General features: G+C 49.2%; 1 protein-coding gene across 14 annotated transcripts in view; it reads left to right on the top strand.

The window, feature by feature from the left end:
* The window catches only part of RBM33 (RNA binding motif protein 33), a 127,359-nt gene extending 107,243 nt beyond the window's left edge, over positions 1-20,116 (top strand). For 6 of the 14 annotated variants that reach the window (XM_064575676.1, XM_064575673.1, XM_064575674.1 and 3 more), the window contains 4 exons: positions 1,436-1,645; positions 6,329-6,550; positions 13,320-13,408; positions 13,709-20,116. In XM_064575676.1, coding sequence (XP_064431746.1) covers positions 1,436-1,645; positions 6,329-6,550; positions 13,320-13,408; positions 13,709-13,757 — 570 coding nt within the window. In that variant the 3' untranslated portion in view covers positions 13,758-20,116. The remainder of the gene's footprint in view (positions 1-1,435; positions 1,646-6,328; positions 6,551-13,319; positions 13,409-13,708) is intronic. The other 8 variants (XM_064575677.1, XM_064575669.1, XM_045863986.3 and 5 more) reach the window with 5 other exon arrangements.
* Positions 20,117-20,439: the final 323 nt, after the last annotated feature.

Here is a 20,439-nt window from a genome sequence, read left to right as displayed (position 1 = left end):
GTCCCTTCACTCCATTCCATTAAACTGTCTCTAAAAGATAAGTATAGAGGGGAGCGAGGCACAGAATCCACAGGCTGCTGCTGAGCTGATTCAGCCAGCTCCTTTTGGAAACACTGGTGCAGCTCAGCAGGCCGCACACTGACCGCTCGCTGGAGCTCCTGTGGGCGTGAGGAGTGGAGCCTCGTGCTGTCCAGATCAGAATCTTACTGTCCACTTGCAGGCATCCATTTCTGCTCAGATTATGTAACTTAGCAGGGCAAGATAGGATTTTCTTGCTGTCCACACTTTCTTGGTCACCCGCTACTCTCTTGGAGAGACGCTGCACTTAACTGAACAAGCACCATCCGGAGAGGTTTTTTATGCTGCTTGGTGGTATCATAAACATAAATAGTACAGCTTGAGTATGTTCAGTAGCAAACGTTTGAGAACATTTTAAAGATCTAATTGGCTTATTAAACGATTTGTGAATTGGGCAGCATCCCATCCAGCAAGCAGCGGAGGCTCCCAGGAGGTGTACAGAACGGGAGATTTTTATAGAAGGAGGAGAGGGCAAGAAAGTTATTGGCAAAAGAAAAGGATGGTTTCAGGCAGGTGGCTCTCCCTTAGGGGGAAAGTGCTTGTCTTATGCAGAGGAGACAGGGCCCCTGTGGCCTGCTCTTTAGTGCTGATCGAAAACTTCCTGACTGACCAACGAAGACCACGTTTCTGGGGGAGGTTGATTATTCCGTGAGCCCCAGTTTGGGAGCTCTAAGTGACACCATTTTGGGCCTGTGGTTTTCTTTTTAAGAAATTCAACAATTTTTAAGGTCAAGAAACAAGGGATTGTTAGTAAAACTCAAAAGGTTAGATTTCTGATCCTTGCAAAGTCTGTAATAGGGCCCACGAGTCTGTCCTGAATCACTGACTTGAGAGGGTGAGGCATTTGTGTCTCAGCGGGAGGCGGGGTGGGGGCGGGAGAGGACCAGGGGTCATTGCTATGTCCCCAGGGCCTACGGCCACAGCCAGTGAGATGCGTCCTGAGGACAGTCCACTTTGCGTTAGGTCTGAAGACGGGTTAAAAGTTTAAAACCCCTGCCCGTGCAAACGGTCAGATTTTAACAAGAACACTCTTGAAAGTGGCAAATGCATGTTGAGTGTGAAGTATTTTTAAAGTTAAGCAGTATTTCACTGGGCTAAACAGCACTTTAATCACAGACCTCTTGAGTGGATACAGTAATTAAAGATCTTCATGTTTTAAATTTCAAAAATATGATTAAAACCCAAGCAGTGTCAGATGAGAAATTTCCTTAGTGGCTCTAGTGAAATGACAGGTTTGGTTTTTCACTTGTTTGAAATAGTTTTGCTCTCGGTTGAACACTAACCGAGGCGGACTCCCCGATGCCGGGGACGGCCGCCCGGCCAAGCAGGTACTGACCAGCACGCTGCCTTGTTTCAGCAGGGAGGAGAGAGCGACGGCTTTTTTCACCCTGAGGGCCAGCCCCAGCGGCTCCCGCAGCCCCCAGAAGTGAGGCAGCAGCCCGCCCGCAAGGTGACGCTGACCAAGGGGGCCCTTCAGCAGCCCCAGCACGCACCGGTGGCGTCCCACGTGCACTCGGCCGGCCCTCCGGGCATCAAGAGCATCCAGGGAGTCCATCTGGCCAAGAAGGTACTGCCTGTTACCTCGGCCGAGCGCCGCGAACGAGTAGATGCTCTCCTAGTTAACAGCGGTCGGCATTTGGACGGTTCTCGGGAGTGCCTACAGCGCACAGTAGGAGGGCTCAAGTCAGTTTATAAATGAACAGTAATCCCCTTTGTTCTGGCTTCGAAAGCTCATGTGTTCACAAAAGGACTTTCCTCTCGTGACTTTGTAATGGGAGAAGTTGGGCAAAGACCGCACAACCGGGGGTGTGGCTGTTCTCTGCAGCTCTGCCCCGTGCCCTGGAGACGACCTTGTGCTCCTAGATCCCCGTCGGAGACGTTTGCTCAGCCACTTCCTTGCTGTTACCCCAGTTCACAAGTGGGAAAGCGAGGCCTTTGGGGGTGAAGGACCTGTCTGAAGAAAGTGGCCCTGACTCTGATTCTTTCCTCCTTCCTTCGCCCAGGGGATTGAAGGGGTTCTGACTCTGACTGTGTCATAAGAGACAGGGGCATCCAGAACGCCTTCCGTGGAGGTGCATGTTCTCCTTTTGCGCACTGAATTTAAAACCTTCCCTAGGAGAGGAGTGTCCACTTTCTCCCGTTACGTCCCTGTAGTAGGGCGCCCTTCCCCTCAGCTGGTAGGGGAGCTGTCTCTTTTGCTTCCCCAAAGCCTTCACCTCTCTGCCTGACAGTAAAATCTCCTTTTGGTGTATAAGTCAGATGCCCCTTGTCTGGTGGAATTATGCAAGGGAGGAAGCAGGGCGGCAACACCTGCTTTTGAGTTTCTTCTAGAAAGCTCTGCAGTCTGTTAGCTCTTCCTGTCTGCTTGTCCTTCTACTGATACTAAGTAGTAATAGTATTAATATGAAGGCCATTCTGAGTCTTTGAAGTATTTAAATGACTTTGTCTGTATTATAAGCACTTGATGATGCAGGAGCAAACAAAATTATTCCCCTTTTGCAACAGAAGACAGACATTAAATCTTAACTTCAGTCTTTGAAGGTTGCTCAGGTCTAAACCAGCTTCAGTCAGGGGCTGTCCCCCGATACATGAGGAGAGAGACATTAGAGGCCCCCTTCCCCGTACAGCTGTGTGCATCTGAAACCTTCGTCTACTCTCCTATGAAGTGAGGACAGCAATGTTTCCTAGCTCATGTGGGCTCTTGGGAGGATTTCATAAGAAGATGCATATAAAAAGCATGGTCCCTGGTGTATAAGGAATACACCTTAATAATAATACATGATAGGGCGCCTGGGTGGCTCAGTTGGTTAAGCGACTGCCTTCGGCTCAGGTCATGATCCTGGAGTCCCTGGATCGAGTCCCGCATCGGGCTCCCTGCTCGGCAGGGAGCCTGCTTCTCCCTCTGACCCTCCCCCCTCTCATGTGCTCGCTCGCTCTCATTCTCTCTGTCTCAAATAAATAAATAAAATCTTTAAAAAATAATAATAATACATGATAAATAATATACATTAATAATAATATTGTTATTAATATTCTGACATTATAGCCAGAACATAAGAATATTTACTGCTGGTTTCCAGCCAGTTTTACTTGCAACTTCTTTTTTCCTAATTCCATTGTAGTTAACATCGGTGTTATATTAGTTTCAGGTGTACAATATAGTGATTCAGCAAAATTCCATACATGACCCCGTGCTCATTGTGCTAAGAGTGCTCTTCACCCCGTCACCTGTCTCACCCATCCGCCCACCCACTCCCCCCTGTTGACAAGTGTGTTTTCTAGAGTTAAAAGTCTGTTTCTGGGTTTGCTTCTTTTTTTCTTTGTACATTTGTTTTCTTAAATTCCACATAAGAATGAAATCATGGTGTTTGTCTTTCTTTGACTTATTTCACTTAGAATAATACTCTCTGTCTCCATCCACATCATTGCAAATGGCAAGATTTCATTCTTTTTGATGGCTGAGTACTATTCCGTGTGTGTGTGTGTGTGTGTAATATATATATATATACACACACATATACATACAGCACATATTTTTTCTCCATCTTTCGATGGACACTTGGGCTGCTTCCATAGTTCAGCTGTTGTGTTTATGATTTTAGCCATTCTGACAGGTGTGAGGTGATTATCTCACTGTTGTTTTGATTAGCATTTTCATGATGATTCATGATGTTGAGCGTCTTTTCATATGTCTGTTGGCCATGTCTTCTGCCCATTTTTTAATTGGATTGTTTGGTTTTGGGGTGTTGAGTTATATCAGTTCTTTATGTATTTTGGATACTAGGCCTTTATCAGATATGTCATTTGCAAATAACTTCTCCCATTCCGTAGGTTGCCTTGTAGTTTTGTTGATTGTTTCCTTCACTGTGTAGAAGCTTTTTATTTTGATGTAGTCCCAGTAGTTTATCTTTGCTTTTGCTTCCCTTGCTTCAGGAGACACATCTAGGAAAATGTCACTATGACCAATATCAGAGAAATTACTGCCTTGTGATCTCTTCTAGGATTTTTATGGTTTTAGGTCACACATTTAGGTCCTTAATCCATTTTGACTTTATTTTTGTGTATGGTGTAAGAAGTGGTCCAGTTTCATTCTTCTGCATGTGGTTTTTCAGTTTTTGCAAGACCACTTGTTGAAGAGACTTTCTTTTTCCCATTGCGTATTCTTGCCTCCTTTGTCAAAGATTAATTGGCCATATAGTTGTGGGTTTATTTCTCTGTTTTCTATTCAGTTCCCTTAATCTAGGTGTCTTGTTTTTGTGCCAATACCATACTCTTGATCACTACAGCTTGTAATATAATTTGAAGTCTGGAATTGTGACGCCTCCAGCTTTGCTTTCCCCTTTCAAGATTGCTTTGACTATTTGGGGGGTCTTTCGTAGTTCCATACAAAGTTTGGGATTGTTCTAGTTCTGTGAAAAATGCTGTTGGTATTTTGATAGGGATTGCATTAAATGTGTGGATTGCTTTGGGGTATTATAGACATTTTAACATAATTTGTTCTTCAAGCCATGAGCATGGAATGTCTCTCCATTTCTTTGTGTCATCTTCAGTTTCTTTCACCAGTGTTGTATAGTTTTCAGAGAACAGGTCTTTCCCCTCTTGGTTAGGTTTATTCCTAGGTATCTTATTTTTGGTGTGACTGTAAATGGGATTGTTTTCTCAGTTTCTCTTTATGTTGTTTCATAAACTGATTTCTGTATATTGATTTTTTTTATTCTGCAACTTTACTGAATTCATCAGTTCTAGTGGTTTTTTGGTGGAGTCTTAGGGTTCTTTGTATGTGGTATCATGCGATCTGCAAATAGTGAAGGTTTTACTTCTTCCTTACCAATTTAGATGCCTTTTATTTCTTTTTCTTTTCTGATTGCTGTAGCTAGGACTTCCAGTCCTGTGTTGAATAAAAGCGGTGAGAGTGGACATCCCTTTCTTGTTCCCGATCTTTGGAGAAAAGCTCTGTTTTTCCCACTGAGTATGATGTTGGCTGTGGGTTTTTCATATGTAACTTTTATCATGTTGAGGTATGTTCCCTCTAGACCTGTTTTGTTGGTTTTTACCATGAATGGACGTTATACTTTGTCAGATGCTTTTTCTGCATCTGTTGAAATGATTGTATGGTTTTTATCTTATTGATGTGATTTACATGCACCTTTTGATGTGTTTTCCAATGTGACTTCTCTTGAAATACCCTTTTGCACTTTTCAAAAACTCACTTCCCAGGCGGAGTTTTGTTGCCTTCTGGGGAGTGTTAAATGTTTTGTATGCATTTCCCTTTGTTTGGTGCCCGTTCATGTGCAAAGGTTCCGTTCTGATTTCCATTTACCTTCCTCTCTGCCCTTTTTTTCTGTGATGAACAGGGGGTCATTTTTGTCCCTTTGTACCCAGGTTCTAGGGCAGAATTTGGGTTAGAATGTCTGGAAGCCCTGGTGCTGTTCAGTTCCACCTGCCTCCTGCATTTCACCACTGACCTGCAGAGGAGGAGTTTTGTTTTAGAGAAAGCATTTGGCACTTGGTGCTTTATCTAATTTTCTAATTAGAAAATACCAGAAAGATTCAGCTGTCTCCTCTTCTTTAAAAGACTGGTTTTGAACCCCTGGACAACTTAAAAATCTCCTGAGGTCTGGGCCCTGCTTTAGACCAGGGACATCATCGCTGTGTGGTGGGGAGGGGAACACGGGCATTGTTTTGGCTTGGATTTTGTTGGTGTTGTTAAAGCTCTGTGATGTGTGGCATGGTGACGTGCAGCAGCTGCGAGGTGACCCCAGCTACAGAACCTGCCTTTCAGATTTCTCAGGGTGCCAGCCTCACAGAGTCAGGAGGAGACTTGGGTCCATAATGTTGGGGCTTGTGGTGGAACCAGTCCCCATGGATGTGGCCTGGAGTACGCCGGGAGAAATTTGGGCTCTGGGGCTGTTAGGACGAGACCCAGACAAGTTTCTCAGCCCCTCTGATCCTGCTGCTTCATCTGCCAACAGTGGTTACACTGCAAGTGCCTACCCGTATTGCACTTGGTATGGACCTAGAGTCACACCTAGCTCTTCTCTTTCCCTCCTTTGCCTCCACCCAGACTTGCTGGGATGGTTTCACTTCAACATTAAACCCTGCTCTGGTAGTGGATGAAAAGTACAGAGGATCCTGGAGCTCGTGGTATATTGTAATGGATTCTGAGTTGCGTTGCCCACTTGTATAATCTTAGCAGCTGTGGGAAGAAAATCCAAAGCTTAAAAGTCAAATCATACTTTGCTGTTGCCAGGTCCTCATGCACGGGAGAGGCCGAGGCGTGGCAGGAGCGATGGGCCGGGGACGCCTGATGCCAAACAAGCAGAACCTCCGAGTGGTGGAGTGTAAGCCTCAGCCCTGTGTCGTGTCTGTTGAAGGCCTTTCTTCGTCCACCACTGATGTCCAGCTGAAGAACCTACTGATGTCAGTGGGCCCCATTCAGGTGCGTCACCTGAGGCCCTTCCGCAAGACTCAGGTCTCGGTTTAAATTCCCTCTGTGTTGGTTACTTCATGTTAAAATAGTACATTCGAGAAGAAAGACGTATTTTATTTCCTGGGCATGCCCTATCAGAACTTTGCCTTAGAGTTAGATTATTTGGAAATTTTCAGGTGCTCAATTACGAGACTTATGAAATGATTTTGCCAAGTCCTCCTATTCTCCTCAAGTTTACATAGGCATCTGTACATACATACTTTTTGTTGTCACACACTTTTGTTTGTAGTAACTTAAAACTTTTTAAGCATTTAGCCTTCTTAACCATAATTTCCAGAAATAGCTCACATGTTAACAACTATGAAACTTGGTTTAGATTTTACAAACATGAAGTAACGTAGACTATAGTTTGATCTCTTTGTTTTACAACGGGTTATTTCTGAATGCTCAACAGTCTCTGCTGAGCTGGCTGCAGATTGTCTCCAGTTCTGCAGTAAACAGAATTCTCCACTCAGACCCCTGGTCTCTGCATCTTCTTGAGTCCTGTAGGTCAACCAGCAGAGAAGCGGGTTGACCTGGTTTTCCTTGAGCCTCTGGTCTCTCTGGGTCAGGTCCCACGTGGGCGAGACGTGGAGTGTGAATATCAGATTTCTGCGTGCTTTCCTTTCAGGGGATTTTCTAGCCTCTTGCTGCATGAGTGAATGGGGAAACATCAGACTAGAGTTGAGACAATTTTTAACATGTTTGAAATCCGTCTACTGTTGAGAGTCTCTAAATGTGAGGAGTGGATGAAAGCCCTTCCCAAACCCACCCTGTTCTTCATTTCCGGATTCCTAGGGAGATGGTGAGGGTCAGTTTCTATTTGTGTGTCATAACAGAAAGTTAACACTTGGGCTTCCGTGTTCAGTGCAGTCGATCGCGCGGTGGTGCGGCAGAGACCAGTGCCGGTTACGTGGGGCCGACAGCCCCTTCCCGCGGGTCACCGCGATGGGGACAGACTTGCAGGAGCAGGGCAACACTGGAGTGTTGTAGGTGCATTAATGCGTGCTCATCCTGGCCTGAGACTCCCACACGTGGTGGTGGAGAATCTGGGCTGCAGTCACAGTGAGTCCGGACTAGCAGACCAGAGCCTACTCCAGGAGTTCTGAGGACTGGTGTTCTCCGTGAGGGCTCGCGGGCAGTCTCTCTCCATGTGCGCTGGGGGGTGACAGCTTGGCCGCCCTCCACACGTGATCCGCTGGTGGTCGTGGCTTTGCTTCCTCACACATAGTCTTGATAATTCTGAGCGTCCTCAGCCAGGATGTGGTTTTCAGGGTCTGTGTCTGAGTAGCGGTGCAGGGTCATGGGCTGCTCGGAGCCATTGCTAAGCCACCTAACTCTGGTCTTAACCCACCTTGAGACTTGAATTTTGAATTTTGCATTTGGGGCCTATCTTTTTTTGTTCTGAAAAGTATTAGAGATCAGTATGTTATAAATAAAATTTGATTGAGGGAACCTAAAGCCAAACAAAAACAGTGTTGGATTATAGGAGGAGGAGAATGAATTTTCTAGGTTCCATCAGTTACCCTTAAGATGGGGTGGAAGGTGAGCTTCCATCTGCCCCTGGAGAAACCCCTGTGGAATGATGAATTTAGCACTTAGATAAGGGCCTGTTCTTCCACCCTGGGGGGAACAAAGCAGAGTGCTCACGTCTTGCCAGTCTTAGTCCCATAGGATTGTTTTGAGGGGGAGTTTATAAATTTTTAAACACCACATTCACAGAATGTCAAGTTTCTTAATTAAAAAAAATAATAAAACAACGTAACACGTCCCTGCGAGTGTGAGATAGCTAAAGAGTGATATTGATTACACATTTTAACAAGACTCACTTACGGTTTAAGTATGAATAGACTTGGAGAAAGGATGGCGCTTGGTAACCCAAACCTTCTGCGGTCCTGACGGGAGGTAGGTTTGTGCGGAGCTTCTGTGTGCCCTGGACTCTGGCGCCACCTAGCGTCCACTTGGTGTAATAGCCGGTGGTGTCTAGCCCTTTGTAAAATCACAGCGACGGCGTGTGAGCTGTGAAATCTGGGAGGCTTTCTGAGGGTGACAGTGCACTGTGACGAGCTGGCCACGTTTCTCTCAGATTAGTGCGCTATCCCCTTAAACGGTACTCCGAGACCTCTCTAGAAAGTCTGTGTTAAAGTCCTGTATGGACTCAGTCTTCACAGAGTAAGGAAAGACGGAAGGATTTTGTAGACACGTTACAAGCAGGAGGTAGCCACGGCGGGAAGAGTACCGGAGCGTGTTCAGAGTTGCAGGGGAGAGGGCCGCGCGGCACTCGGTAGCAGCCATGGTGCGAGTCTGAGTCTGCGAGAAGGCCGTGCCTCGGTCCCCAGACCCAGCGGGAGGCATCTGCCCCCTGGTGACCTGCCTGGCTTCCCGCAGGAGTGACCCTGACCTCCTGCTCCGTCCCGAAACGCAGAAGCCAACGGAGCTCTTCGGGTCAGGAAGTAAGCTGGTTAGCACACCTGTGGCTTTGTTGCTTGTCTTTATTTCCCCGTTTGCTAGGTTATGCCTAAAATGGTGCCAAGAAGAAAATTTGTTATCCTATAAATCAATAAAATGTCATGGTGTAAAAATAAAGTGGCTTCCTCACAAAAGCAGAATGTTTGAAATCACTTAATGGGACTCTGCGGCCGGTTCCCCGTTGTGATCATCGCCCACATAAGCGGGCAGCCGTGCCGTGCACGTTCTTCTCTCCGCCGCCCTCTGTAGTCACTTGTCCTGGCAGTCCTGGGAGTCGTTCCTGAGCTGGGACGAGAGTAGAGGTGGACCCGGGCAGCTTGTTGTTGACGCTGCATGGGGCCCTCACCCTGCAGCCAGGGGTGCAGCCGGCGTCCGGCTCTGAGACGAGGCTTCGGGGCAAGTCCCGATTTTGCCGGTTCTTGGTGTGTAATTCTCGGACAGAGCGCTTCTCCTCCCGTCAGACACTCGTCACCCACATGAGAACTTACCCTGCTCCTTCGTAGCTCTCCGTCATGCCCTGGCAAACCTCGGGGGAAGGAAGAGACGGCAGCCTGCATGTCGCCCTTGAGGGGCAGCGAGCCAGACAGGACGAGACGAGCTGCAGGTGCAGGCGCGCCCAGCGTCTGCGTGTGCTCTCGGAGTGGGGGCTGCTGGCCCAGATGGTGCGTGCTCCTGAACAGCCCTCCGGGACCCACAGAGTCTGCCCACTGCCTCCTGACACTGCGGTTCCCGTGTGTCTCATTCTGGAGTGCATCTCAGCCTGCGCAGCGAGGTGGGGCCCCTCTGGGCGCTTCTGCGAGGTAGGCTCACGTCGGGGGAGTCTGACCTGCTCTGAAGATGCATCTCGTTCTGACCCACCAAGGAGGTCTGGTCGGTGAAATAGAAAAGGTTTGAATCTCGAGTGAAAGCAGTTCAGTCATTTTGTAGTAGTTGAGGACATCTGGGAAAGAAAGCACTAGGTATGGTCAGCGTAGACGGACTACAGACCCACGCCACGAGGTGTAAAGAAAACAGAGATGTGGACACATGATCTGAACCTGCACTGGGAAAAAAAAAGTCCTGAAAACACCGTCAGGAACTGAAAAGAAGAACGGATTTTCAGGAGCCAGTGTGACAGCCCGAGAGCTCTTCCAAGAGCGTGCATGGGTTCTGCAGGGTAGGTGTGTGCAGCGGAAGGAGGCTGGGACAGCAGCGAGGGAGAGGCGGGACCATCGGGATCAGCACGAGCAGCGTTGGGATGCGGAGCCCCAGGTGGGCGAGCCGGAGCCCCGGGACTTTGGGAACGACGCCGGCTGGGCACTGGAGCAGCGGCAGGTGTGCGTTGGGAGGCGTGGGAGGCGTGGGAGCCCGTGGGAGCCCGTGGCTGCCCGCCGCGCAGGGCACACTTGCTGCCATCGGTGCCGCGTGCCGCCGTGTGGGGACGCAGGCCTACCGGGCACAGAGGAGAACAGGTCGGCGGCACGGGCCGGGAGCGGGGGACTTCTGCGCTCTCCGTGGCTCTCGGCTGGCCTCAGAGGGGCGCCCACCGCGGGCGTCTGGGTCAGGGCTGCAGGGGGGCTGCTCCCAAGCAGTTTCACTTGCGTTTAAAGCACCTGATACAATGCTTGGCTTGAAGTAATCACTGAAGGTGCTGGGGGAGGAAGCTTACTCGTTTATCTTTATAAGATTTTGTTTATTTGAGAGAGAGCGAGCAGGAGTTGGGGGGGAGGGCCCCAGGGGGGTGTGGGGCTTGATCCCAGGACCCCAAGGTCGTAACCTGAGCTAAAGGCAGACGTGTAACTGACTGAGCCAGCCAGGCGTCCCCGGAGGGGAAGGAGTCTAAACAGATTTTCAGAGCGGCAGAACCCTGTTAGTGTCTCTGTGACGTTTATCTGACCGTATGCACACACACAGGCACTTCCTAGAAAGACAAGGAACTGTTCCTAATTGGGGAAGGAGGCCGGGGTTCTGAGCGACGTGGACATCTTCTGGAATCCAGCCGCAGGCTGGAGAGCCTGTCACTGCTCGCCTTGTTGCGTGTCAGGCGGAGCGGACCGGCCCCGTGGGGGTGGCAGGCAGCTGCAGCTGCCAGCCGAAGTTTCATCGTGCATTTCGCTCCTTAGAGAGGCACAGTTATTCTCAGGAAGTGAAGTGGTCTCACATCTGAAAATGAGAAGTCAGGATGAAGGTTGGGGTGCTTTCCCCCTGCATGCCAGTAAGAAATTAGTTTTTCCTGTCTGTTCCTAATACAGTTCTTCAAGGTTTAGAGGTGACTTTAGCTAAGTCTTCTGACGCGTGCATGAGGTCTGTCCCAGTGCTGGCCGCAGTCACCGTGGGGGCGCCGCTCTTGGCCCTCGGCGCCTGCGACGCTGTGGCTGGAGGGGAAGGAGAGCAGGCCAAAGGCACACAGGACCAGAAAGAAGGGCCTAGCAGCGGGCCCTGTGCGGGTGCTCCAGGGCGAGGTGGGATTTGCAGCTGGCTCTGCCGCGAACCGAGGCTCGGTTCTTCGCCCATAGTGTCCCCGCCCCACCCGATGACCGAGCTCCAGCTGCAACAACCGGAACTCCTTCAGGGCTGAGGCACGGACGGCGTGAGCAGCGAGGTGAGGCAGGCGGCTTGGAAGAGAAAGCGGGCCTCTGTCCGGTACTCGAGGCGTGCGTCCGAGGCCAGGGAAGCTGCCTTGCCGAGGGTGTAGCCCAGAAGGAGGCGTCGATGACATCATTAAAGACCACCTTATGGCGCTTTAGGTGTGCTGTTAATTTAATGATAAGTGAAATCGTCAAGAAAATTCGTCTTCCGGTTTTTATATCCCAAAGAAGAGGAGGAATCTAGTGTTCTGCTAAGCTTGCTTCAGCACAGTGGGCGGGTGGACCCAGCTCAGCACTGCCCAAGGGGCCGCCCCCACTGCCTGCGCGTCCACGCTCCTGGTCCGTGGTCAGGTCGGGGCGGTGTCCCCAGCCCCCAGGCTGACTGCTTGTCCTCCAGGGGTCTGTGTGCACAGCTTAGCGCCATGTAGTTGGCAGACTTGAAATGGTTTATTTCTTTGTGAAACGCCAAAAGGTGACTTTGGGGAAGGTGGCTCCTTTTTTAGAGCTCTCCTAGTTGTGTTAACTGATAGACGTTCTGTGGTTACAAAAATGAAGAGTACTTGGTATTTTTAGCCATGTATTTCCACTGTAGATCTTTGACACATACTTTAAAATTAAATAGTCTCATAGGTCAACACTTTAAAGGTCATGTGTTACCATCAGGTTTTTTTTTCTGGCTGCCCTACTTCACTAGACAGAAGCCCAAACACTGAGGCATCGAGTCCTGTGCTCTCCCTGGGGCAGTGTGTCCTGGGGTGAGCAAGGGTCCCGCCTCAGCTGCCGTGTGCCCTGCCCTTTGCGGAGGCTAGAGCCTGCACGGTGCCCCAGATACACGTGCTGGGCTGGCTCCATCACCAGGATATTTGGGAAACATCAGGCTCTTGAGAGTGGGAATGGCTGAGAGATCACACAGGTCTCCACCTTTGACCTGCTTCTGCGGAATCCTCGGATCCTAAACCGCAAGGCCTCAGGGAAAACTCAGAGCCACGGGTCCTCCTCCGGGCAGGTGTGAGGACCAGGCATGAGATACCTCTGTCCAGTGCTTGCCTTTCAGACGAGTAAGATTCTCTTCACTTGTTGGATCATTTCTTTCCGCCTGTCGTCTTCCCAAACTAACTTGGTTTTTGCTGCAGAGAGTAGTGGCCTCTGGAATGGTTGCTTTAGCTCCTGAAGATTTAATTTGCAGTGTCACTTAGTAATCATCTTGTCAGTACAAAATGTGAGCAGATTGTGCCGACAGCCACCACTGGTGAAGCTGTGCCTCGTTGGGACCTAGCTAGATGTAGAAGAGCCTCATTTTACCCCAGTGGTAAATGTGGGGTCCCGTTGCTAAACAGCAGTTTCCTCCTGTGTGATGAGTATTGCTCTTTTAAAAAGTTGAGTGAGGGCCCTGCAGAGAATTGCCTGGCAGAAAGGCATGTGGACAGGAAGTGACTCTCCAAGAGTGTCTGCCACCGGGCCTCACAAAGAAGGTTGAGGGAGAAGACTGAGTGGCTCACATGGCCGGACAAACACCAGGCTGGGAATCCTCCCATGCCATTCATGGGAATGACCGTTCTGGGATAGATTATGTGGATCAGAAAAATTGCTAGGGAGATAGAATTTTCCTCAGTGATCCAAGTGTCAGCCTGGACTTGAATTTTGTGTTAAAGCTAATGTATAAATATGTTGGGTGTTTGGGGTTTTTTTAAGCATGTACAACATGATATTAAAACATTTCTGTTTTCTTCCTCTAGAGTTTACAGATGCTTCCCCAGCAACGGAAAGCCATAGCTAAGTTCAAGGAACCAGCTCATGCGTTAGCATTTCAACAGAAATTCCACAGGTAGCCGGTGTATTCCGTGGTCAGGGTGCTGTGGAAGTGGGTGGGAGCCTTTCCGCCAAAGCAGCTGTGGTCTGGCCCGCGTGCGTGTGCCCACCTGCTGCCGTAGGAAAGAGCGCACACGGTGCACCCTTCTGTAATGTGGGTCATCAGCCCCCCGTTTCTGTATTGATCTTCTCTGTCTGCATTTTTATCTAATTTTGTTAATCCGGACCCACCACTGTAGTTTTCTTGTACCTTGCTAAGTTGACTGCTGATGTGTGGAGTTCAGTTGATGTTGACTGTTTGTTTGCATTTCCACAGGCACATGATAGATTTGTCCCACATAAATGTGGCCCTGATTGTTGAGTGATTTCTAGCAGGAGACGCTGACCTGACGCTGCCCGCGCTGTGGGATTTCTCCGAGGGAGCTGCAGCACAGGATCCCCTCAAGCGCAGGCCTCTCCGTCCGCAGTCTTGCGTAACTGCTGTGTGGAGCGCCGCACGGCCCAGTGTTGATTCCCGCAGAGCTGGACTTGGGGACACGGCGGACTGGGGTTTGCTGTTAGACTGCTTCACGTTCTGTTGTCACCACAGAGAACTACAGTTTTCGTTTGCTTTTGTTTTCAAAGTGCTCACAATGCATGTAGACATCGTTCTTCGTGATCGTACTGTGTGGTCGATCACAGTGACTTAGATTCAGGAAGGAACATTAACGTCACCAATTCTAAGTAGTTTTTCACAACAAAGAATACTTGATAATGGTTGCACTTATCTTCAGTGCAGGCTAGACAATTGTTTTCCCAGCCAAGCGTAACTTGCGCTGTCTTCTCAGAAAGCCCTCAAAAGGCTCTTGGAAAAACGTAGATGAAAATGTGGGTGATTGTGATTGACAGTTGCATACCCTGGAAAGCAGGGTATGAGGGTGGTTGGGAGCGGTGCCAGTGTGTGGCAGATTCTGCTTCTTGTGAATACTCCAAAAGCACTGACTGTGTGCTCCCAGCTCCAGACGGGACTCCCCACCCCTTGGCACCCTTCCCGAATCAGGCAGCGGTCCTGGCAGGCCCGCCCCGCCTCCCCGGGCCTAGAGAAGGTGCCCGTAGCGCTGCCACCTTGCAGCCCTTCCGGAGTCCCCTGCCGGGCGGGCGACACCACATATCTACCGCACGAGGTGGAGGGACGGCCCGGAGCTTGAACAGACCTGTGTGGGGTTTTTTTCCCTCTTTTTAAATGCAGCCCAAAGGGGCTTATTTGTGTCCCTGGCTCGGCGACATATGACATTCTTTCGGAACCTGGTTATCATTGCTTCGATTAACTCCTTGTTTTGGAAGGCTTTTGGAGCAGGGCTGCACCGTCCTTCCGCAGACTAGGAGCAGGTCCCCCCTCGTGGAGTGTGGCCTGAGGGACCGCCAAGCCCGGCGTGGAAATGACATGGGTTCGTAGCGCCAGTGAGCCTGGTTGAGGAGTTCTGGGTAGGTTCCTTTAGGTGAGACACTTGTTCCCCATAAAGCAACCCTTTAGTAAAATTCATTCTGGGCAAATGTTTAAAAAAGTGCCTTATTAAGTATTTCTGCTCACGAAGGAGATTTCACTGTTGTGGATTTATACTAATGTGGACCTGAGTGAGCTCTTTGAGCAAGTATTAGATACTAGGGCATACTCTGACTTTTTAGCTGTATTTTATACCTAAGATTTCCTGTCAGATTTAATAGCAGAATTAGAGGAAGCAGTAGCCCGCTGCCACCTAATGCCTCCGGGTAGCCCAGCGCAGACCCGCCGTGGACCCCGAAGCCCCCGCGGCCAGGCGTCCCCCGCCTCTCTGCCTTCTGGGGGGGCTGGGACACAGGCCCTGGGAACCTGTGTTGCCTTGTTCCCAAAGGTGACATTCTCTAGTGTCTCTTCAGTTGAAGTTACCTGAACGGGAGGGGCGTGTCCAGACCCCGTGAGGCTTGCTGCAGCGTTGGTCCTGCGGTCAGAGCCCAGAAGATGCAGTGGTTGTAGATGGCTGCTTTTCAGAAGATGTTGGGGCCAGGAACAAGTAGGCACTCCTAGGCTACGCTAGAACAGCCTCCAGCCGAGGCGCCCGGCCCCGCTGGTTCCCGAAGGCCCTGACGACGCTGCGGAAGGCCGTGTCACGTGCCAGGGCTGCCTTGCCGCCCCGGTGGAGGGTCCACAGTCAGGGCCGCGCGCCTGCCCGCAGCCGGCTGCCACGGGCTGTCCTGCCCGCTCTTGTCACAAGTAGATACGGATGTGCTCGTGGATTTACAAGCGTAGTTTATCTGGTTCAGTCCGCCAAGAGCTGCACTGCAGCGAAGAGCTTGGCAGCCTGGAAGCTCTCCTTGCGAGAGCTCAGAGCACTTCCCCATGCGGGGCGGTGCGCAGGCTCTCAGTTGATGGACTTCCTTTATCACCGAGGACCAACTGATGCCTAAGATGGGGTAGTCTGTGCTGTGGTCTTGACACCAAAGAGCTGCACTGGTGTCCGGAAAGTAGGCACAGAAACACGCTCTCTTCTAGTTAGTGCCGATAAACTAATCGGTCCTACGTGGGCACCGCTGCCAAAGACGGACCTGTGGCTCCTCTCAGGTCTGCTGCTGGCATTGTCTAGTGGGACACGGGTGTCCGGGACGTGTGTGTCCGTAACTGTCTGCACACACGGAAGCTTTCTCTTGTTGTGACGGTCTTGAAGGCCTTGGGCCAGGGGGTTAGAAGGCTCAGCGCCGCCGCCTCCGTGCGCCCAGCCATTGGGCACGGCCCCCGCCCCCGCCCCGGCCCGGGAGCAAAGGCTTAGTTTCCTGGAAGGGGACTGTGGAAAAGGAAAGAAGCAGAATTAGAAAGGAACGTTATTGCCGTGGTCGGTGCGCTTTCCGCAGAGAAATCAGGCCACCGTCAGCTGAACCCTCTTGGAAGATCTGTTGCAACCATTATCTTTGTTCTTTATTTATCATGCATTTAAAATGAGATGCAGAAGCATTTAACATACTATGTAAATACGGACCTTTTAAAATTAAAATGTTATTGGAAATGCTTTCAATTCAGCAACAATCTTAGCTCTTTGTTAGTTCTCTTGTGTTGTCTTATCAGAGTTACATGGATACAGTTCCATAACTGTTGATGTGTTTGTGTGTATATTCGATTTTTATAAAGATGGTAGTAAGTCAATACATTTATCCTGACCTGTGTATTATTTGTTCCCAAGTTCAAGAAGCTTAAAGTCAGTAAATATCAATATATCGCATAAAGTAAACATAATAGGTGATTATGTGGAGCCAAGTTACTTTTTCTTTTTGCATTGTCTTGTTTTGATTTTGTGCTGTAATATAAGATCACGTAGCCGCTTATCTGAGCATAACCTTGCATTACCATTGGTCCGGCCACTTTGTTAAGTCCTTCTACTGATACTTTTCTAAAGGAGAAATCCTGTTTTTTCCCCAAAGGAAATGTTGAGGGCTTCCCCCCCTTTCTGGCAGGCAGCATCATAAGTAGGTGCCGGTATCCTTGCCCCAGGGGGGACTGGAGGGGTTGGGGGTCTTCATAAGAACTACTTTTCTTGGGTCATTCTTTTGATTTGTAATGGTCCTGGATAAACAATTGTTTGTTTGGCGCTTGGTTCTGTAGCATTTCTAAATTGTGACAGCTTAGATCCTGCACCCAGGGGTCTTTTTTCAAAGAGCATTTTCCTCAGTTTGCAAACAGAAGACTTTGTTGCCCGTGGAAGGAGATTGGGAGAGCTGTCCAGGGTGGACGGAGTGAGGAATGATGGAGAGGGTGGGGAGGAGAGCTTTGCAGAATGAGGAGTTGTAATGAGTATTATAATGAACTTTGGACACACAGACTCTTTTAAGAGGAGTCAGCCAGTCACGTTGGGAGACGGGAGAGTGGGCTCGCAGACGGCTGTCGCTGGGGGACGGGAGGGTGTCCACCCGTCAGGGATAGCCACCCTTCCTTGCCTGGGCCTTGAGCTCTTCTTCCTCAGGAGGAGGCTGGACTGGCTGCCATCGGGTAGAGATGCACAGAGGCAGGGCCTTGCTCAGAGGGTTGGTTTTGAGAACCTATCATTTCCGTTCTTTTTTTCTTTCTTTCTTTCTTTGTTTTTTTTTTTTGGCTTGTGGTTTTCTGTTTTGTTCTGTTTATTTTGTTGTTGTTGTTTTTTTAATTAATTTCTTTGTTATTTAATTGAAGGTAAGCTCACCATGCTGGTAGACCGCTGGACTGACAGGGACCCTGTTGCGGACGGTCGGGTTTTGGTAGAGGCCTGCGTGCCCAGTGCCTGGAGCGCCCTCGAGCCTCCTTGTCCCTCGCAGTTCCTCAGAGAGCCCCCGCGCCCCGCCGACAGGACTTGCATCCCCCGTCAGCCTGCGCTGCCCTCAGCAGATGGCTCTGGGCTCCCTGACTGGCACACTGCCCTTCTCGGGGTCATTTTGAATTTTTCCTCCCTTCCTGCTTGGAGGACTGTTCTGGTTTCACATATTCACTGGTAGACCTAATTTTACTTCCTTTAGTCAGGTAGAGTCCCACCCCTCCACCTTTTTTATTTATTTATTTGGAGTTGGGGGGGCTTCTGAGAGGTAGCCCTTGGTTCTTTACAAGTTTTTAAGTGACATCATTCTAAAAGGGAATTTCCTGAACGGCAGGAGGGGGCGGGTGATAGAGACGGGGCCAGGAGCCACTTGTTTCCCCCCCCCTCCCCCGTGAAGGAAGCCACAGGAGCTTAGATCATGTAGGGGAAAGTTTAGATATTTTACTGTGTTTCATGAGCATTTCGATTAACCTTTTCAACTATTTTTAAAACTTGTAAATGAAGTGTTATTTTGGACATTCGTAAATATGAACTCTCCAAAGGCATTTGGCCTTGAATCACTAGTAAATCCTAAGGATTTTGTGTAAGGTTTTTTTGCAACCTATTTAATTGTCATCATTTAAAGCGCCCATGGTTTTGTGTCCTAGAACCAAAGCAAAACTCACTGATTCATATTGGATCCCAGGTATACCTTCTTCTGGTAGCGTATGGTTGGGAAGGATCATTGGTTTTACACGTTGTAACCTGCCTTTTCTAGAGGATGTTTTTAAAACTCTTAACTCTCTCTTTTCTGTGCCGTGTTGTGGTAGGAAATCTTTTCATTAAGATGGGCAGGTAGAGCAGGTATCTTTCTTTAGTGAGAAGTTGCTTTTCCCTTTTATTTCTAACCAACTAAAATGTAAAAAGATCATGTTGGTGTTTTGCTCTGTTTTATTTTGCTAATTTTAAAACGTATGTAGAAAAATACAGGCCCTTTAAAAAGAAACAATGTAGTTTAAAATTTTTAATACATTGCACAGAGTGCACAGATGTACTATTTTAATATATTCTGTATTTAGTAATAATACTCTAGAAAGTAGACCCTGACATTCTTTTAGCATGATTTTCCTTTAAAATTAGTTTTCTTCATAAGGGCACACATAGCGGAAGCTGATTTTTAAGGGACTGTTTCAGTTTTATGCCCTGCAGTATTACCTTAGACTGTCTAACGTAGGTCTTTGAATCAGCAACACACATTTATACTCTGAACTGAAGGGCGAGTGAGACTTCATGTTGATAATCCATCTTTGCTTTTCACAGGCATGGGATCCAGAATCGCTTTTCCTCTGTGAGGATTTTCACTCTCCGTCTTCGTCTTTAATTCTACACTTTAATTTCCAGGTTCGACAGCAGCGAAGCCTGAAATCTTTCCATTCCCAGCTGCTTCTCCGTGTTGGGCGCCTCCATCCTCTGGGGCCTGCGTGCCCCCCCCTCCTTCTGTTCTCTTGCACTTTCCTTCCCCAAACCCGTCGACCAGCCACCACTGAGGGCTCCTTTCCCCTTCTGGAAAATCCCTTTCTTTGACTTCGTCATCTCTGGATGTCCTTCTCCTCCTCCCCACCTGCCTTTGGTGATGGACTTCTCCGTTTGCTGATGGTGCTACATTCTTTCTTGCTCCTCTGTCCCGTCTTAACATTTAGAATTCCTCTCGGGGTGGGGGTGGGGGGGTGGCTACGAGAATGTTGTGGATATTTTTGCACGGTGTTTAAAATCGATTGCATCTTCTCCTTTGCTTTGACAGGTTTTTACTCATGCTTTGTTCCCCCAGGTCTCTGTTGGAGAGAATAACGTCTGAATTCTATTATTTTGCAGTTTGACTTGTAGGAGTGTGGGGCCCCCCAGCCGCCGGCGTCGTGCCGCTTGCGGGGAGCGTGTGATTAATCTCCCCCTTGTTTTCACCCTCTACTTCTGCAGGACCTCTTGTGCATGAGTTCAGTGTTAGTTGTGATGCGCCTATTTTTCCGCTGAAGTGGCGGCCTGTTTGACCCTTTGTTACTGCTCTCGCTGTGATCCTTCCTAACCGTAATGCGCACGCGCTGCCGAGCCGGTCTCTGCCGGCTCCGAGGTGGAGTCTGACGCTGTGTTTACTGGGAGTGCACTGAGAGTTCAGAAACCACCAGAGGACTGAACTGCTTTCCTCTGGGTTGCTCTCCTTCACGTTCTCTTCCAAACACTACACTTACCGTTGTGGGAGATGGCGTTGCCTTGCTTTACCCCAGTTTTCACTGTGCACTGAAGGCTGTGACAGCTTTATAAGGAATATATGTGAAGAACAGTAGTGACATGGTTGGAAAAAATGTATTGTGTGTGTATCGTTTGTGTGATTCCATACCAAGACGTGTCTCGAACTGTACTGTAATTTGGAAGATGTGTTAATAAAATACTTCGCAGTTCCCGCTTTTGTTCTGTAGCTTTTCTTTGATCTCGCCACTCAGACGCGGTCAGTCCCTCGTCTTAGCCACGTGGACAGACAGCACTGCGACCGCCCCGCGGGAGACTGGGTGGTGTTTCCCCTGAGGAGTGGGGGGTTGTCCCCAGGCCCGCAGATGTGCCCCCTCTGCCGTAGGCATCGGCTTGGGGATGGTCTCTAATTAGTGGACCCGCAGGAAGGTCAGAGCGACCGCTCGTCTTCAGCCACGTTCCACGGTCTGCAGAGTCTCAGCTGACAGTATGTTTCTTTTGTGGGAAGTGGGCGAGTTATATTTTCTTTTTATAT

Source organism: Mirounga angustirostris, unplaced genomic scaffold (assembly GCF_029215605.1).
Source record: "Mirounga angustirostris isolate CCGP_5_RB_7025 unplaced genomic scaffold, mMirAng1.0.hap1 SCAF_12, whole genome shotgun sequence".
Taxonomy (NCBI): domain Eukaryota; kingdom Metazoa; phylum Chordata; class Mammalia; order Carnivora; family Phocidae; genus Mirounga; species Mirounga angustirostris.
This window is presented reverse-complemented; position numbering and strand designations above follow the sequence as displayed.